The sequence below is a fragment of the Tachypleus tridentatus genome, chromosome 9 (genome assembly GCF_004210375.1).
Source record: "Tachypleus tridentatus isolate NWPU-2018 chromosome 9, ASM421037v1, whole genome shotgun sequence".
Taxonomy (NCBI): Eukaryota; Metazoa; Arthropoda; class Merostomata; order Xiphosura; family Limulidae; genus Tachypleus; species Tachypleus tridentatus.
This window is the reverse complement of record NC_134833.1, coordinates 5,034,478-5,056,942: the sequence shown is the minus strand read 5'-3', so window position 1 is coordinate 5,056,942 and position 22,465 is coordinate 5,034,478. Positions and strand designations below refer to the sequence as shown.

The 22,465-nt window shown below is 29.9% G+C and overlaps 1 protein-coding gene across 1 annotated transcript in view; it reads right to left on the bottom strand.

Moving 5' to 3' along the window:
• Positions 1-7,442: 7,442 nt before the first annotated feature.
• LOC143226970 (synaptic vesicle glycoprotein 2B-like) overlaps positions 7,443-22,465 on the bottom strand; it is a 69,342-nt gene continuing 54,319 nt past the window's right edge. Inside the window, exons 8-12 of the mRNA XM_076458521.1 lie at positions 20,586-20,681; positions 20,173-20,261; positions 12,098-12,600; positions 10,183-10,342; positions 7,443-8,726 (exon numbers count right to left, since the gene is read on the bottom strand). Coding sequence (XP_076314636.1) covers positions 8,546-8,726; positions 10,183-10,342; positions 12,098-12,600; positions 20,173-20,261; positions 20,586-20,681 — 1,029 coding nt within the window. The 3' untranslated portion in view covers positions 7,443-8,545. The remainder of the gene's footprint in view (positions 8,727-10,182; positions 10,343-12,097; positions 12,601-20,172; positions 20,262-20,585; positions 20,682-22,465) is intronic.

Here is a 22,465-nt window from a genome sequence, read left to right as displayed (position 1 = left end):
AAAGGTACCACGTTTGTATAGTAAATATAATAATAGTAACAGTTTATTTAAACTCAAAAGCGCCATGTTTGCATAAGAAATATAACAATAATAAAACTGAATATTTAAGCTCAATTGTACCAAGTCTGTAAATGTAACTATAATAACAATGAAACTGAATATTTGAATTGAATTTACCATGTATGTATATTAAATATAATAGTAATGAAACTGAATAATTATACCCAATGGTACTAAGTCTGTATATGTAAGTATAATAATAATCAAAATGAATAATTCAACTCTAGTGTACCAGAACTGTACAAGTAAGTGGTACAAAATCTATAAAACTAAATGTAATAATAATAAAACTGAATATTTAAATCAGAAGGTTCCACATCTGTACATGTAATATAATAATAATAAAACTCAATGGTAAAAAGTATATATATTAAATGCAATAATAATAATACTTAATTTTTAAAATAAATCATACTAAGTGACTACATGGAAATATAGTAATAATAAAATTGAATATTTGAACCCAATGGTACCAAATATGTATATTAAATATAATAATTATAATACTGAATAGTTAAACTCAATGGCACCAAGTTTGCATATTAAATATAATAACAATGAACCTTAATATTTGAACTGAATTGTACCATGTCTGTATATTTAATAACAATGAAACTGAATAATTAAACCAAAGGTACCAACTCTGTATATGTAAATATAATAATAATAAATCTGAATATTTCAAATCAATAGTAGAAAATCTGTAAAAATAAATATAATAACAAAAAACTGAATATTTGAACCAGATGGTAAAATGTCTGTACATTAAATATAATAAAAATAAATATTTTAACTGAATGGTACCAAGTCACTATAAGGAAATATAATAAAAATAAAATTGAATATTTAAACTCAATGGCACCACGTCTGTATATTAATTATAATAATAATAAAACGAAATATTTAAACTGAATGATAAAAAAAGCTGTATAAGTAAAGATAATAATAATACAACTGAATATTTAAACTCAATGGCACCAAGTTTGTATATTAAATATAATAATAATAAGACTAAATATTTATACCCAATGATACCAAGTGTCTAGAAGTAAATATGTTAATAATAAAACTGAATATTTGAGCTCAAAGATATGAAGTCTCTATAAGTAAATATATGAATAATAAAACTAAATTTTTCAACTTAGTGGTATCAAATTTCTATAAGTAAATATAATAATAATAATAATAAAACTCAACATTGAAACTGAATGGAACCAAATCAGTATTGAATAAATATTGTAATAATAAAATTGAACACTTAAACACAACGGTACCAAGTTTGAATATCAAATACAATAATAATAAAAATAAATGTTTAAATTCAATGGAACCATGTCTGTATTTTAAATATAATAATAATACAACTTAATATTTAAACTAAATGATCCGTGATGATGAGAAAACCCACTTGTAGAGAAAACTATATATACAAAAACGGCTGGTATGGGTAGAGAAAGCACTATGTAGAGGAGCGAACAACAACAAAACTGGAGAAACTAAAATGCAAACAACAGAAAAGACAACAACATGACAAACCATTGATTAACCTCATATTTAACAGATCCAACAGACAATTCAACAAAAACAAGATACATCTACTTAACAAAGGACTCAACTTCGCAATAGTGCCTAGATACATTCCAACCATAGAAATTAAAGCATGTTTAGAAGACCTAGCCAGGAGACTTGTGATACTTTCCACGGAAAACAAAAACAACTAAAAAGAACCGAAAACAACCAACAGAAGGAAAAAAACTTTGACAATTGTATTGACATCCAACAGCCAAACTTCTCCAACAAAGTTTAAAATTTATATTTTCCAGAAACACAAAAAACATCTTAAACGATGTTTTCAAAGAATTTTCTTACAAAATAAGCAATATAATTTCAAAAAACAGAAAACTAAAAAACAACCTTACAAAAAAAAGACATTAATTCCATTAGAAACCTAAAACAAGACAAAAACATTACAATTCTAAAAGCAGATAAAGGTAACGCTATAGTCACAATGAACACAAATGAATACATCCAAGAAATGAAGAACATCCTATCAGACACAAACAAATTGACACCAATTCACACAAATCCAATAAAGATACACAAAACGCAACTAAACAAAATACTACAAATAATAAAAAAGGCCAACACAATTTGAAAAAAACACTTTATTCCTACCTACGTAAAACCGACTCATGCACACCGCAAATATATGGCATCCCTAAATCTCATAAACCAGATTGTCCATTACGACCAATAACGTCCACATATGAATCGTTTAATTACAATCTTGGTAAATACATAGCATGGGCATTCTCCATATATGTAACAACAGCCAGCTCATTCATCAAAGACTCTTTTAATTTCAGGCTAATCTTAATCAACTTAATCATAAAGCCTTAATAGCCAGTTTCGATGTCATATCACTCTTTACAGAAGTTCCAACCGCTGAAGCCTGCAAGATAGCTTTAAAACTTTATATCCGAGACCCTAACCCATCTATATTCCCAACAACCAATCAGCAACCCTTATAGAATTCACCACGATGAAAACAAACTTCATGTTCAACAACCAAAACTATATACAAACAAATAATCTAAGCATGGGCAACCCAGTATCACCAGTTCTAGCCAATATTTTTATGACACAAGTTGAAACACAAGCAATTAACACAGCATTACATCCACCACTATACTGGTACAGATATGTAGACGACACGGTTGCAAATTTCACATCTACAGAACACACACTTAATTTTTTCAATCACATTAACTCTATACATCCCAACATTAACTTCACATGTGAACAGGAAGAAAGCAATCAAATATCATTTCTTAACCTCAAAATTACAAGAATCGACAGACAATTCAAAACAGAAATCCACCGAAAAATCACCCATACTGGACTATACATTCCTTGGGACTCAGCACATGAAACATGACAAAAACTCAAAACATTAAGAAACCAAATAAACACAGCCATAAAACTATGTTCATCAGATGAAATTAATGATGAATTAGACATAATAAAACAATACTTCATCAACATCAATAAGTTTCCTCCACAAACCATAGAAAACATTATATGCACACACCTAGACAGAAAGCAAAATCAAAAAACAAAAGTAAATATACCCCATGATTTAAAATTCACAAATCCATACACTGCTGCATACCATATATTCCCGATATCAGCAAAAAAATAACCAACATTTGGGAAAAACTGGTCACAGAAGATGACATTCCAGTTAATACCAAATTTATTCAAACACCAGGCACAAAACTGAGGTGTATACTGTGTAAAAACTACACTGGCAAACACCACACCAACATTATTTATAAAATACAATGTGATAACTGCCACGACTTCTATATTGGAGAAACAAGTAGAAAAATTGAAACCAGATTCAAAGAACATAAAAAGTCACCTTCACACATTTACGAACACTGCAAGTCAAATAAACACAACATAACCATAGAAAACACTCAAATATTAAATAAAGAAACAAACATAAACAAACTCAAAATTAAAGAAACCTTACTTACACAACAACTCAAGCACAAAATAAACCAATACAAAGGAACACCTTTTTATCAATATTAATAAATATATCCAACATTTAAGCATGCCCTCTACATTCCTACAATCAATTACACAACCACCTCCAAACGTGTGGTCAGCTATCGGTGAGTTACCACTTTCTTTCCTTGTGAGCCTGACGATAACCGGAGAAGATAGAAACGTTGTTCGCTCCTCCACGTAGTACTTTCTCTATCCATACCAGCCATTTTCACATATATAATTAAACTCAATGGTATGAAGTCAATGTATTAAATATAATAATATTAAACCTAAATATTTAAATTCAATGGTATGAAGACAATATATTAAGTATAATAATATTAAAACTGAATATTTAAGCTCAATGGTGCTAAATATGTAGAATATAATAATAATAACAGAATATTTAATCTCAACGGAAGCAAGTCTCTATTAGCAAATATAATAATAATAATAATAAAATTGAATATTGAAAATTAATGCAACCAAATCAGTATAAGTAAATGTAATAATGATAAAACTGAATATTTAAACTCAATGGCACCAAGTCTGCATATTAAAAATAATAATAACACAATATATTTAAACTAAATGATGACAAGTCTGTATAAGTAAATATAATATTAATAATAACACAAAATATTTATACCCAATAGTACCATGGCTTTATATTAAAATAAAATGATGATAATAATAACAGAAAATTTAAACCCAATGGTGCCAAGCCTGTACATAAAATGTAATGATAATAAAATTGAATTTTTAAATCTAGTATCAAGTATGTATGTGAAATATAATTACAACACAGGATATTTAAATTATATGACACCATGTCTGTATATTAAACATAATAATAATAACATAGAATATTTATACTCAATGGTACCAAGTCTCTATATTAAATATAACAATAATAAAACTGAATATTTAAACTCAATTGTACAAAGTCTGTAGATGTAAATATAATAATAATAAAACTGAATAATTAAACTCCACAATATCTAAACCAGATGGTACTAAGTCTATATATGTAATATAATAATAATAAAACTCAACAGTAAAAAATTTGCATATTAAATACAATAATAATAATAATAATAATTTTTTAAACTGAATGGTACCAAGTCACTATATGGAAATATAAAAATAATAGAATTGAATATTTAAACCCAATGGTACCAAATCTGTATATTCAATATAATAATAATACAACTGAATATTTAAATTGAATGGTACCAAGTCTGTATAAGTGAATATAATTAAAATAAAACTGAATATTTAAACTCAATGGTAACAAGTCTGTATGCTAAATATAACAACAATAAAGTGAATATTCAAACTCAATGGCATCTAGACTATATATGAAATATAATCATAGTAATAACACAGTACATTTAAACTCAAAAGCACCATGTCTGTTTTAGAAAAATAATAATAATAAAACAGTATATTTAAACTAAAATCCAACATGCCTGTATAAGAAATATAATAAAAATAAAACTGAATATTTAAACTCAATAGTACTAAGTCTGTAAATGTAAATATAATAACAATGAATATGAATATTAGAACTGAAATGTACCATATCTGTATATTTAATAACAATGAAACTGAATAATTAAACCCAAAGCTACCAACTCTCTATATGTAAATATAATAATAATAAATCTGAATATTTAAACTAAATGGTACCAAATCTGTTTATTAAATATAATAATAATAAAACTCAATACTTAAACTGAATGGCACCAAGTGTGTATATCATATATAATAATAATAAAACTAAATATTTAAATGGAATGGTACCAAGTCAGTACATTAAATATATTAATAATAAAACTAAGTATTGAAACTGAATGCAAAACAGCTGCATAATTAAAGATAATAATAATACAACTGAATATTTTAACCCGATTATAACAGTCTGTACATCAAATATAATAATAAAGTTGAATGTTTAAACTGAATGTTACGAAGCCTATGTAAAGAAATATAACACTAATAAAAGTGAATATTTAAACACTGTGGCACCAAATCAGTATATGTTAAATGTAGTAACAACAAAGTTGAATATTTAAACCCAAAGGTACCAATACTGTATAAGTAAATATAAGTATAGTGAAAATAAATATTTAAACTTAATGGTACCAAATCAGTATATGTTAAATGTAGTAACAACAAAGTTGAATATTTAAACCCAAAGGTACCAATACTGTATAAGTAAATATAAGTATAGTGAAAATAAATATTTAAACTTAATGGTACCAAATCTGTATTCTGATTATAATAATACTAAAACTAAATATTTAAATCCAGCAGTACCAAGTGTCTAGAAGTACATATGTTTATAATGAAATTGAAAATTTAATCTCAATGGTATGAAGTCTTTATCAGTAAATATATGAATAATAAAACTAAATTTTAAACTCAATGGTATCAAATCTCCAGAAGTAAATATATTAACAAGTCTGTATATCAAATATAATAATAACACGGAATATTTAAATTGAATGGTACCACGTTTGCATATGTAAATATAATAATAAAACTGAATATTTAAACCCAATGGTACCAAATCTGTTTATGTAAATATAATAATAATAAAACTGATATTTAAACCCAGTGGTATCAAATGTGTATATGTAAATAAAATAATAATAAAACGGAATATTTAAAATTACTGGTATCAAGTCTGTATATGTAAATATAATAAAAATAATTTGAACATTTAAACCCAATTGCACCAAGTCTGTATATGTAAAGATAATAATAATAATAAACCTGAATATTTAAATCTAACAATACCAAGTCTGCATGTGTAAATATAATAATAATAAAACTGAATATTTAAACCTAATAATACCAAGTCTGCATGTGTAAATATAATAATAATAAACATGAATATTTAAACCTAATAATACCAAGTCTGCATGTGTAAATATAATAATAATAAACCTAAATATTTAAACCTAATAATACCAAGTCTGCATGTTTAAATATAATAATAATAAAACTGAATATTTAAACCTAATAATACCAAGTCTGCATGTGTAAATATAATAATAATAAACCTGAATATTTAAACCTAATAACATCAAGCCTGCATGTTTAAATATAATAATAATAAAACTGAATATTTAAGCCTAATAATACCAAGTCTGCATGTGTAAATATAATAATAATAAAACTGAATATTTAAACCTAATAATACCAAGTCTGCATGTGTAAATATAATAATAATAAACCTGAATATTTAAACCTAATAATACCAAGTCTGCATGTGTAAATATAATAATAATAAAACTGAATATTTAAACCTAATAATACCAAGTCTGCATGTGTAAATATAATAATAATAAAACTGAATATTTAAACCTAATAATACCAAGTCTGCATGTGTAAATATAATAATAATAAACCTGAATATTTAAACCTAATAATACCAAGTCTGAATGTGTAAATATAATAATAATAAACCTGAATATTTAAACCTAATAATACCAAGTCTGCATGTTTAAATATAATAATAATAAAACTGGATATTTAAACCTAATAATACCAAGTCTGCATGTGTAAATATAATAATAATAAACCTGAATATTTAAACCTAGTAACATCAAGCCTGCATGTTTAAATATAATAATAATAAAACTGAATATTTAAGCCTAATAATACCAAGTCTGCAAGTGTAAATATAATAATAATAAAACTGAATATTTAAACCTAATAATACCAAGTCTGCATGTGTAAATATAATAGTAATAAAACTGAATACCAAAATAAAACGTTATCTTGAAATGTAAGTTTCTGTTTCTGTTGCACTTGAAGTAAAAGGAATTTCGTTTAGGGAGTTTCTCTTCAGTTCTTATGGTCATCCCATTAATGTGGAAAAGTTAAATGAAAAGGATTTATGTTAAGTCTCATTAGGTGATAATTTAGGTCTGAAATGCATGACTTGATAAAACTACTAGATACACGGTTTCTGAACAGTTGACAGTTCAATCTTTGTATAATCATTATAAAGAACTGTCTATGAAGTAACTACAGCTTATATGGCAGGCAGTTTCAAGATAAAAATATCCTACACTTATTTACTTTATATAGGAAATATAACTCAGATAAATAGGTGGAGACAGGTGTTACAAAATAATATTTATAATAAAATGTAAAGTACTTTGATTAATTTGTTTGACGTAATGAGGTAAGGCCTTTTATCTGTTAACTATGTAAAAAAATATTTTAATTTTCTGAGTTTTCTAATGATATGTTGGTTACAGCAAGAGCATTGTTGTGCCAAAATAATCTTTAGTAAGAAATTCAAACTACGATTAGGCCTAGTTTATCCAGTGCTAACCATATAGTTGGTACTGATAGTTTACTTTCAAATTTATATATAATATATATTTTTGAGATATATATTCAAATTCAAATATATAACGAATTTAAATTTAAATATACAAGCGGATGCCTACATTTGTTACAACTATATTCAACTATTTGTAATAGTTGATACTGTTGTTTCTAGATTTTTTAAAAATAACGTCTGAACGCTTGAAACATTTACAATTTTCGAGCGAGTTCTGTTTGAAAAACTGAATTTACACTAAGCAGCCTTGTAAAGTTATGTGGGGGATGAAACGTTTCTCACCCAGTGCTCGTTCCTGTTCTAGAAAACAACACTTATACATTAATTTTATAAATTTAACGAAGCAACATAAATTTTGCTTTACCCATCTCATGCTGTAAAAACGAAACTTTCTTCATTACATTATTTGTCATAGTCATGTGAAGTATGACGAATCGCACCATATTGTTGAAATAAATAACATTTTTTACATATATAATAAGAAGACAAACTACATTAATTAAATGACTTAACATACAGTAAAAACAAACAACTTAGATGTCCAGACAGCTGCTCCTCGTCTTACATAAAGAAGTCTCGTGTTTCCGGTAATTTCACTGAAGCGATTCCACCAATCAGAAGAACAGCAGCGGTGATTAACATTGGCACAGCTTTACTTACGTTCATAAAACTGCCGAAGATAAAACTACCTAGTACGGCGGCAAGTCTGCTTATAGAGCTTAAAAACCCGTAACCGGTGGTTCTGTAACACAGGTGAAGAACATATATATCAGTAACACAGATAAAGAACATTTATCTGTAACACAGGTAAAGAACATATATATCAGTAACACAGGTAAAGAACATATATATCTGTAACACAGGTAAAGAACATATATCTGTAACACAGGTAATGAACATCCATATCTATAATACAGCTTACAGTTTCTGTAATAAAGATAGAGAACATGTGTAATACACTTTCTGTAATATATATAGACAACATCTGTATGTGTAATACACTTTCTGTAATGCAGATAGACAACATCTGTATGTGTAATACACTTTCTGTAATACAGATAGACAGCATCTGTATGTGTAATACACTTTCTGTAATGCAGATAGATAGCATCTGTATGTGTAATACACTTTCTGTAATACAGATAGACAACATCTGTATGTGTAATACACTTTCTGTAATGCATATAGACAGCATCTGTATGTGTAATACACTTTCTGTAATACAGATAGACAGCATCTGTATGTGTAATACACTTTCTGTAATGCAGATAGATAGCATCTGTATGTGTAATACACTTTCTGTAATACATATAGACAACATCTGTATGTGTAATACACTTTCTGTAATACAGATAGAGAACATCTGTATGTGCAATACACTTTCTGTAATACAGATAGACAGCATCTGTATGTGTAATATACTTTCTGTAATGCAGATAGACAGCATCTGTATGTGTAATACACTTTCTGTAATGCAGATAGACAGCATCTGTATGTGTAATACACTTTCTGTAATACAGATAAACAACATCTGTATGTGTAATACAATTTCTGTAATACATATAGACAACATCTGTATGTGTAATACACTTTCTGTAATACAGATAGAGAACATCTGTATGTGCAATACACTTTCTGTAATACAGAGAGGAACATCTGTATGTGTAATACGCTTTCTGTAATAGAGGTAGAGAACATCTGTATGTGTAATACAATTTCTGTAATACATATAGACAACATCTGTATGTGTAATACACTTTCTGTAATACAGATAGAGAACATCTGTATGTGCAATACACTTTCTGTAATACAGAGAGGAACATCTGTATGTGTAATACGCTTTCTGTAATAGAGGTAGAGAACATCTGTATGTATAATACACTTTCTAATACAGATAGGAACATCTGTATGTGTAATACGCTTTCTGTAATAGAGGTAGAGAACATCTGTATGTATAATACACTTTCTGTAATACAGATAGACAACACCTCTATGTGTAATACGCTTTCCGTAATACAGGTACAGAACATGTGCAATACACTTTCTGTAATACAGGTAGATATCCTCCCTTCAAACATACAAATATGTAAAAAACATGTACTTCTAAAAAATACTGTCTTTTAGAAATACCTATTGGCACAGTGCATTTTCTACATACAAAAATTAAGACTCCTTTCACATGTTGCTATGTATAATACCTGAGATGGGCAGGATATGTTTCTGTAGTGATAACGTCAACACCATTCCATCCCGAAATAGAAATAAAGTTGAATACCGTTTCAAATCCAATAACTGCTGCCTTCGATTCCAAGAACCAAATGAAAAATGCACTCAGACTTGTTAGAAAAAGGGACGTACCTGTGAAGGATTGAGAAGGATGACATCTCACTGTTAATATCTGTAAAACATAACACACACATTGAGAAGAATGACATCTCACTGTTAATATCTGTAAAACATGACACACACATTGAGAAGGATGACATCTGACTGTTAATATCTGTAAAACATAACACACACATTGAGAAGGATGACATCTCACTGTTAATATCTGTAAAACATAACACACACATTGAGAAGGATGACATCTCACTGTTAATATCTGTAAAACATAACACACACATTGAGAAGGATGACATCTCACTGTTAATATCTGTAAAACATAACACACACATTGAGAAGGATGACATCTCACTGTTAATATCTGTAAAACATAACACACACATTGAGAAGGATGACATCTCACTGTTAATATCTGTAAAACATAACACACACATTGAGAAGAATGACATCTCACTGTTAATGTCTGTAAAACATAACACACACATTGAGAAGGATGACATCTCATTGTTAATATCTGTAAAACATAACACACACATTGAGAAGGATGACATCTTACTGTTAATATCTGTAAAACATAACACACACATTGAGAAGGATGACATCTCACTGTTAATATCTTTAAAACATAACACACACATTGAGAAGGATGACATCTCACTGTTAATATCTGTAAAACATAACACACACATTGAAAGGGATGACATCTCACTGTTAATATCTGTAAAACATAACATACACATTGAGAAGGATGACATCTCACTGTTAATATCTGTAAAACATAACATACACATTGAGAAGGATGACATCTCACTGTTAATATCTGTAAAACATAACATGCACATTGAGAAGGATGACATCTCACTGTTAATATCTGTAAAACATAACACACACAAAGTCATGACAATTCTGGTTTATCTTTCCAATACACATAATGACAATCAAGTTTTTTGAAATATACACAAACGGTCATATATTGACTCAAGTTCATTCTAACAGACAATTACAACTACATCAGGATACGTTTTGAAACTAAGAACTGATAATGTAAACCAATCCACTTTGGTAACTCGTGAAACGTTGTAGTTTAGCCTAACTTTTAGGATTACTTTTAACTGAGAGCAAAACATTGATATATTGGAGTCGATTCTCTGGACCATTTCTATTGATTACTAAACAAGACTGAATAGTAGAACTGATTCCTAACTTCTACAAAATAAGTCTATTTCAACAACCATAAATCTTATATTAATACAGAAAGTTGTCCTGTTGCCTCTCTTTTCAATCAACATGACCATTTTACCAGTCAGCTGGTTCTGTTAGGTACTGAAATTGGTGGTCACGGTGACAGTCAACAGGTTCTCTTTGGTATCGAAACAGAAGATCATTCCACCAATGACTTCATTCACTAATACGAGATGCTATAACTAAAGAACTTAAGATAGATCCAAGCTCGGGTCATATGATATTGAATTTTTGTTTTAAATTGTGGAGCCTGTGACATCATAACTGACTTTCTTTCAGTCAAACATCGAAACTTGTGGTCTTTCGATCAATAACTAGATTGTATAAGGTAGTAAGTACTTCCGGAATTCAAATGGTTCTGTTAGGTTCTGTCGATAATTTTTAAATTACTATTTTGAAACAGGTTTCAAACCTAAAGAAGAACGATTACAGAAATGATTGGCCAGTTTCTGTAATATAAAAGCGTGGTAAGTTTCGGACCTTCAAACTGTTGGGTGTATAAAATATATGAATATTCGTCATACTAACCCATGGTCTTCACACGGCCCAGCTGATCAAGAACGTACGAGGACATAATATTTCCTGGAATGATCGCTAATTGTGCCAGTAAGTTCTCTAAGAAGATCGGTTGAAGATCAAAACTGACGTCATAGTCCAACGTACAGCCTGCTTTTGTACTAAAGAAACTGGAATCGTGAAGACTACAGTTTTGGAACCGATAATCATGAAAATCTGTATCCACAAAAAGAACGTCGAGGAATTGTGAGTGACGAAAGAAGGTCTTACTAGACCTGACATCACTGAAGGTGCAGTTAACAAATATACAACCCTCAAATAAACAGTGGCTGAGAACCATACTTTGAAACTGTACGTTTTGAAAATAGCTGTTCTGGAAATGTATATTTTCCATGGTAACATTAAAGTGTACATCTTGGATAGTACGGTTGTACTCTTCATCTGCTTTGGACTGGAACTGTTCAATATGGAGCTTCTTAATGTACTCAGGGAACCAAATAGACATCCCGTAAAACCTGGAACGTTCAATGAAACACTCAGTTCATCCATATGAATGAAGATGTTTTACAAAATTATTGTTGGTAAGTTTATACTGTTTATAAGTCATTTCTGTCAAGTTCACACAAAAGAACACTACACAAAATAAGATATTATACAAGTATATTGTTGGTAAGGTTACAATGTGAATAAGTTATTCCTATCAAGTTCACAATAACAAACACCACATCAATTAAGATGTTTTACGAGTATATTGTTAGTAAGTTTACATTGTTAATACGTTATGTCTATGAAGTTCACATTAACAAACAATACATGAAGTAAAATGTTTTACAAGCACATTCTGGGTAAGTTTACATTGTTAATAACTAATTCAATCAAGTTCACATAAGTTAAGATGTTTTACAAGTATATTGTTAGTAAGTTTACATTGTTAATACGTCATTCCTACATTGTTCACACTGAGAAACACGACATGAACTAAGATGCTTTAGAAGTATATTGCTGATAAGTGTATATAGTTCATAAGTCACTCCTATCAAGTTCACACTAAAAACTACATGACTAAAGATGTTTTACAAGTATATTGTTAGCAAGTTTACATTGTTAATAAGTCATCCCTATCAAGTTCACACTAACAAACACTACATAAATTAAGACGTTTTACAAGTATACTGTTGGTCAGTTTACATTGTTAACAGGCCATTCGTATGAAGAGCACACTAAGAAACACTACATGAATTAAGATGTTTTAGCATTATATTGTTGGAAGGTTTACATCGCTAATATGTAATTAAAATCAGTTCACACTAACAAACACTACATAAATTAAGATGTTTTATAAGTATATTGTTGGGAAGTTTACATTGTTAATAAGTCATTCCTATCTGGTTGACAATAATATACATTACGTGAATTAAGATGTTTTACAAATATATTGTTAATTAGCTTAAATTGTTAATAAGTCATTGCAATCAAGTTCACAATAACAAAAACTACATCAATCATGATGTTATACCAGTATATTGTTGGTAAGTTAACATTGTTAATAAGTCATTGCAATCAAGTTCACAATAACAAAAACTACATAAATCATGATGTTATACCAGTATATTGTTGGTAAGTTTACATTGTTAATAAGTCATTGCAATCAAGTTCACAATAACAAAAACTACATCAATCATGATGTTATACCAGTATATTGTTGGTAAGTTAACATTGTTAATAAGTCATTGCAATCAAGTTCACAATAACAAAACTACATAAATCATGATGTTATACCAGTATATTGTTGGTAAGTTTACATTGTTAATATGTCATTGCAATCAAGTTCACAATAACAAAAACTACATCAATCATGATGTTATACCAGTATATTGTTGGTAAGTTAACATTGTTAATAAGTCATTGCAATCAAGTTCACAATAACAAAAACTACATAAATTATGATATTATACCAGTATATTGTTGGTAAGTTAACATTGTTAATAAGTCATTGCAATCAAGTTCACAATAACAAAAACTACATCAATCATGATGTTATACCAGTATATTGTTGGTAAGTTTACATTGTTAATAAGTCATTGCAATCAAGTTCACAATAACAAAAACTACATAAATCATGATGTTATACCAGTATATTGTTGGTAAGTTTACATTGTTAATAAGTCATTACAATCAAGTTCACAATAACAAAAACTACATAAATCATGATGTTATACCAGTATATTGTTGGTAAGTTTACATTGTTAATAAGTCATTGCAATCAAGTTCACAATAACAAAAACTACATCAATCATGATGTTATACCAGTATATTGTTGGTAAGTTTACATTGTTAATAAGTCATTGCAATCAAGTTCACAATAACAAAAACTACATCAATCATGATGTTATACCAGTATATTGTTGGTAAGTTTACATTGTTAATAAGACATTGCAATCAAGTTCACAATAACAAAAACTACATAAATCATGATATTACACCAGTATATTGTTGGTAAGTTTACATTGTTAATAAGTCATTTTGAGGAGGATGACACTAACATACTATTCAGAGATGCCAACTATTTCAAATGACTGAGCGTAATGATTGTAGACAGAGCCCTTTATCATTTGCGGCGACTAGGCCTGACCAATGTCTCTAAGCTGTTTATTATTAGATTATTGTTATAACTATTATTATTTATTACTGCTATAGATTGCTCATTTATGACTGTGTTTTGAATATTTAATAAATTAATTTTAAAAAATTCTTTTGAAATTATGTCTTTTATTTAGTTCAGAGTAACAAACATACTGGTAAAACAACATTGAACATGCACAAACAGTAAGCAGAAAAAGCCTTTGTGTAAAGACTAGTTTATATCATGTTTATGACACTTATTGTAATAGTTTTGCAGCTGTTGCAGCCTTTACTTTCATGAGAATGTCTCTGGATGGTTGGGAGTTATAACAACATTGTCCGTTTGACTGCATACACATTGTGTTATAATACTGCTCAAAACTGTGGTGCTAAAGTTTGGTCTGAACTTGCTTTTGTTTTTAGTCACTAAACTAAATATCCTTTTACTGTCAGCATTAGAATGGAAGATTGTAATAATTCCAAGCGTAACCCTACACAGAATGTCATACTTCTGGTTACCATTTCCATCCTTAACTGTAGACAGCTGAACCCAAAACTTGTCAACATTCAACTGAAGGATAGTTTCTGAGAAAGTATCAATTTGATAGTTCGAATATTGACCTTCCAACTTGTCAATAGTGTCGTGCTCATGTGTATTGACAAGGACAGGATACCTGTCTGTGTAGAAACGTAGAGAAGAGAAATCTTTGGTGACTTTCAGTTTTGGACCAGCAACCTCTGCATGAATCAGAAGTTCATCATATAGAGAGAAATGTTTCATCATATAATTTGTAGCTGCAATATAGTATTTCTTGACACTGGTGTAGAAGCTGATCAGGTCCAGGTCCTTTTCATATTTAACAATGTATTCCTTGGCAGCATTTCCAATAGAAACTACCTCATCAGATTTGTGTGAGGATTAATTGTTGTAGTCAAGTTCAGTGATGTTACCTTCACTGGCTTGATGTATCTGACAAGTATATTTTTAACTGGTGTAACCAGAGTTCAATGCATAATGTGTATGCAAGGTTCTTCTCTTTGCAATATCAAATTGGCTTGCTCAAATAGATGAATTGCAGACTGAAGAAAAAGACAAAATAACAAGTTTATTTTGTTGTCCAAGAAAACTGTTAACTTATCTAACTTGCTCTGTGCATAACTTTTCTTGGTTACTTTCTTGCTAGCTTTCGTTTTCTTCTCTTTTTTCATTGATTGTCTCTTCTTTAGTTCAAGGTCAGACTGCCTAAACATATATTGAGTTATATCAAATGTTTCTTTGCCTGCTTTTGGAGACTGTTGTTTTGTGTCAATGTGTGGCTGAGAGGATATCTGACAGTTAGTCTTGCTGCCTGACTGAGCTGCACGTTTAGATCCTTTTGAATCTAGTTTTTCCTTTTCGCAATGAAAATACTTCTTCAATGGCTTCCACATGTCCAATATTTTGTTGAAGCACACCTCAAATGATAGCCATCTTGTGTTAACAAGTTGTAGAATTTTTCTTGTTTCTTTGTCATACAATCCTTGAAACTCTTTGAAACGTTGTTTTCTGCTAACACTTTTGTCCAGAAAATAATAGATATCTATCAATATATCAGAAACTGGGCAGGGCAGTTCTCTGGAAGTTTTATGGGCAGCAATATTCATGAGGTGACAGGCACAGCCCATGAAGTAAATACTAGGCTGTCATCTTGAGATGTGTCCCATCACACCTTTACCTATACCACACATAACTGAGTCATTGTCTGAAGAAAACTAAGACATTTTTCCCATGGAATTTTCCTCTTCGTCAGCTCGTGGTCAAAAATCTTGAAAATATTCTCTCCCGTTGAAGCTTCTTTCCATTCCACCATTGTCAAAAGAAAACAAACAATCTTTCCAAGCAAACGGTCAAGATATCATACAACCACTGGATACAGTTTTGAGTCATCAGTGTAAACACTGTTAGTAAGTATGCTTGAAATCATTTTGTCATCTTCACAGCCCAACATTTGTACAATGGCTGTAGTTTCGGTTCTAGTACAGCCATATTTTTTCGCTATGTCAGAGTCTGGGAACATTTTTCTGAAGAGATGCCCTGCATGATCGGCTACAGCTAAGGGTAAATTATGAGAAATGACAAATTGTGTGAACATCACTTCTGCATTTATGGTTTCATATTCTGAATTCTTACTCACAAATGTCGTTATCTGCATCGTTTTTGTCTTCGCCTCAACCTTTTGTTGGTGAGATGTATGTCTGGAACAATCATTTATCCTGCCATGCGCCACAAAAAAAATCGATGTGACAAACTGTACAAAACGCATGACTGTCACTGACTTTTGATGCAATGACCGAATATTTCGCCCTATACTCTTTCCTAAATTTTTGAATCACAGTTTTAGTCCTTTTAGATTTGCTAGAAACAAGACAATCTGGTGAACGAGACCCCTTTTGTTCCATCTTGTGTACGATCGCATTGGTGTTTCTATGCTTCTTAGAAAACAAGAAATACCCAACTACGCAAGCGCTGATTGGCTTACAAACATTGATGACGTAACTATGGATTCTCCCACGTACCCAGTATGAAGAAGCACCGCACTCAAATTATTGGTAGACGTCGGAGATACAAATACTTTTTATTATTTCAAGCACAAACATGATTATCACAAGTAGCCATTTGGACTATGTCTTTTATTTATTATCAAAATTTATTTGTATCTCACTAGAAATTTTCTTTTCACCCCTTTCAAGCCCATTAAATGCTAACCATTACGGTTTGAGCGTAATCATTACGATTTTGGTGTATACATTACGACTATACGCTCATACAGACAAATATTACTACTTCTTGCAACTCCCAAATCGTAATGGTTAGCATTTCTGAGACTACACCAATTAAGACGTTTTACAAGTATATTGTTGGTAAGTTTACATTGTTAATAAGTCATTCCTAACAAGTTCTAGCAAGCAAACACTACGTGAATTGAAATGTTTTACAAAAATATTGTTGGTAAGATTACATTGTTAATAAGTCATTCCTATCTAGTTCACACCAATAAGCACTTCATAAATTAAGGTGTTTTACAAGTATGCTGTTGGTAAGTTTACATTGTTAATAGGTTATTCCTATGAAGTTGAAATTAACAAACACCACATGAGTTAAGATGTTTTACAAGTATATTGTTGGTAAGTTTACATTGTTAATACGTCATTCGCATTAAGTGCACAATAAGAAACACTACATGAATAAAGATGATTTAGAAGTGTATTGTTGGTATGCTTACATTGTTAAAAACGTGTTCCTATCACGTTCACACTAACAAACACTGCATGAATGAAGATGTTTCACAAGTATATTGTTGGAAAGTTTACATTTGTAATAAGTCATTCCTATGAAGTTGAAACGAACAAACACTATGAGTTAAGATGTTTTAGAAGTATATATTTGGTAAGTTTCCATTGTTAATACGTCATTCTTATCACGTTCAACTAAGAAACACTACAGGAATTAAGATGCTTTACCAGTATATTGCTGGTAAGTGTACATTGTTAATAAGTCATTCCTGTCAAGTTCACACTGAGAAACATTACAGGAAATAAAATGATTTTTAAAATATATTATTGTTAAATTTACATTGTTAATAAATTGTTCCCATGTAGTTCACACTAAAAATATTACATAAAGTAAGATGATTTAGAAGTGTATTGTTAATACGTTAACAATGTTAATTGGTCATTCCTATCAAGTTCACACTAAGAAACACTATATGAATTAAAATGTTTTAAAAGTGTATTTTTGGTAAGTGTAAATTTTTAATAAGTCATTCCTATAAAGGTAACACATAAAAACACTACATACCATAAGATGTCTTACAACTATATTGTTGGTAAGTTTATGTTGTTAATAACTTATTTCTATCTAGTTCACAGTAACAAGCACAACCTGACTTAAGATGTTTTGCAGGTATATTGTTGGTAAGTTTACATTGTTAATAAGTCAATCCTATCAAGTTCACACCAAAAACTAGATGACTAAAGGTGTTTTACAAGCATATAGTTGGGAAGTTTACATTGTTAATACGTCATTTGTATCAAGTTCACACTAACAAAGACTACATGAGTTAAGATGTTTCAGAAGTGTATTTTTGGTACGTTAACATTGTGAATAGGTCATTCCTATGAAGTTAACACTAAGAAACACTATATGAATTAAGTTTTTTACAAGTATATTGTTGGTAAGTTTACATTGTTGATAAATCATTCCTATCCAGTTCGCAGTAATAAGCACAACATAACGAAGATGTTTTACTAGATTATTGTTGGAAAGTTTACATTGTTAATAAGCCATTAAAATCAAGTTCACACTAACAAAGACTATATAAATTAAAGTGTTTTACAAGTATATTGTTGGTATGTTTACAATGTTAATAAGTCATTCCTGTCAAGTTCACAATAAGAAACAATAAATAAATTAAGATGTCTTATAAGCATATTGTTGGTAAGTTTACATTGTTAATAAGTCATTCCTATTTAGAGCACACTATGAAGAACTACATGAATTAAATTATTTTACAAATATATTGTTGGTAAGTTTATATTGTTAACAAGTCATTCCTATCTAGTTCACACTAACACAGACAATATGAATTAAGATGTTTTTTCCATAATATTGTTGATAAGTTTACATTGTTAATAAGTCATTTCTATTATGTTCACACTAAGAAACACTATATAAATTAAAATGTTTCTACACGTATATTGTTGGTAAATTTATATTGTTAATACCTCGTTTCCATCAAATTCACACTAAGAAACACTACGTAACATAAGATGTTTTATAAGTATATTGCTGTTAAGTGTACATTGTTAATAAGTCATTCCTGTTAAATTCACACTAAGAAACACTACGTAACATAAGATGTTTTATACGTATATTGCTGGTAAGTTTACATTGTTAATAAGTCATTCCTGTCAAGTTCACATTAACAAACACTACTGGAATTAAAGGGTTTAACAAGTATACTGTTGTTAAGTTTACATTGTTAATAAGTCATTCGTCTCAAGTTTACACTAACAAACACTATATGACTTAAGGTTTTTTACAAGTATGTTGTTGATATGTTTACATTGTTAATAAGTCATTCGTCTCAAGTCCACACCAACAAACACTATATGACTTAAGATGTTTTAGAAGTATGTTGTTTGTAAGTTTACATATTTAATAAGTCATTCCTATCAAGTAGGCACTAAGAGACAGTAGATGAATTAAAATGTTTTACAAGTATATTGTTTGTAAGTTTATATTATTAATAAATCATTCCTATCAAGTTCATAATGAATTAAAATGTTTTAGAAGTATACTGTTGGTAAGTTTACATTGTTAATAGCAATTGTTGACAGCAATTAAGTTTACACTAAGAAAATGTACATGAAGTAAGATCTTTTACGAGTATATTGTTGGTAAGTTTGCAATTTTTATAACTTACCCAAATGAAGTTGTGACCCAAACTATCAGCAACACCAAAGTTACTTTCGTATATGGGGGCGAGAGAATTTGTACAAAAGAACCCCAAAACTATAAAAATAAATAAATAAAGATCAATAATTAAGAAGAAGAACATTAGAACAGTAGTTAACCGGGTGAACACTTGTAAATATAAAACTAACTGGAGTGAAGTGACAAACGGAGAGGGAATAAGAAATTTTTGCCGTGAAGGTATTTAAAATATACGGGTTTCTATTTTTAAATATATTCTACTTAGAATAGAATACATGGTTTTATTTTTTTACTTATTTGAAGTTGTTGATATGTTATAAATCACGAGACATTAGGTTTTAAATAGTTTTATACACCAGTGTAGGTAGAGAATGCTACTTTAGAATGGCTAGAAACACTTACCGACTCCACGCCTCCGATAAACTCAGCCAACAGATTTGTGCTAGTTGTTGAAGAATTATTTGTTTGTCTTCTGGTTGGAAGTTCCAAGTCTGATAGCTGTAACAAGTGACTACTAAACATGAGACTCGAGCCAATTAACACCTTCTATCAGCTATATACGCACATGTTAATATCTTTTTATAGTTAATAAATGTTGGTGTAAATAATTTAGTTACTTATCTCTTTGGTATATACATATACTGACACTATTAACTTACACTGTTGACGACCACATTGTTCTATATCGATGTTATTGTCTTCATATATGGAGTAAATATTATGAGTAAATACCTGAGATGTAACATGGAAGGTAGCGTGTGATCAGACAAACATGTACTAGTTGTTATTCTAGGCTGTATAAATTGTTTTGGGTATTTGTTTGTGAAAATACATACGCACACACATCTGTTTTGTATAAGTGGTGTATGTTTTTGGCATATTTTTTTAAACAAATGAAAGCTCTGTCCAGATAGTTTCTCTGTGCTTAGTGATGCCAGAATGGGATATCAAACTGTTTGACTGTTGAGGAATGGTTTGAAACAAATGGACGTTGCCAGAACACTAGTATACTGTACCAAGAATTCTGAAAGGTTGTTGCATAAAAATCTACTGGTAGATACCGGTAAGTAGCTGTTTGACATGACGGTGTTTTGATCAGGTTAACACGCCAAGGCCGAAAGAAATCTTGCAACAGTAATAGCATAACAACATTCATTCTAGAGTATTTAGAAGAACAGTTAAGAGAAGACTGACCAAACAAAGTTATTTTTTAAGAATGGTTAATTATAAACCATTATAGATAAAGGAAAACTGCCTTTCCCACAAGTGGTGGTGCAGTATATGTTTAGGCAGTTACTTATCAAGATGGGAAAACTTTTTTTCATGTTCTTCAGGAAACATCAATAGTCCTTCCTATGAGCATCATATATTTTTGTCATGTGTTAGGGAAAGTTTTGATAATAACCCAATGTTTAAGGATGAAAATGTCACTGCCCTCAGTGTACGTGTTGTACACGATTATCTCTACCTGGAGGACAAGATCATTATGGCCAGCAAGGTCTCCAGATTGTAATTCCATTGAGAAGTTTTGGGCAGAATGAGCTGGAAAATTGTTAATATAACCATAAAACAGTTACTGTAACTCAGTTGTAACGCCTTCTAGTGAGAATTGGGATGAAATTACGGTAGATTATATCAACAGAGATGCCACCTATTACGACTGCAGCGTAATCATTACGACTATACGCTCATACAGACAAATATTACAACTTGTTGCAACTCCCAAGTTATTATATATTGTATAGGCCTATACAATAAAGTGATAAATTGTTCCCCCAGGGCTTGAAAGGGGTGAAAAGAAAATTTCTAGTGAGATACAAATAAATTTTGATAATAAATAAAAGACAGTTCAAATGCTAACATGCAATAATCATGTTTGTGCTTGAAATAATAAAAAAATATTTGTATCTTCGACGTCTACCAATAGTTTGAGTGCGGTGCTTCTTCATACTGGGTACGTAGGGGAATCCATAGTTACGTCATTAATGCTTGTCAGCCAATCAACGCTCGCGTAGTTGGGTATTTCTCGTTTTCTAAGCGGCACAGAAACACCAATGCGATCGTTCACAAGATGGAACAAAAGGGGCCTCGTTCACCAGATTGTCTTGTTTCTAGCAAATCTAAATGGACTAAAACTGTGATTCAAAAATTTAGAAAAGAGTATAGGGAGAAATATCCGGTCATTGCATCAAAAGTCAGTGACAGTCATGCGTTTTGTACAGTTTGTCACATCGATTTTTTTTGTGGCGCATGGCAGGATAAACGATTGTTCCAGACATACA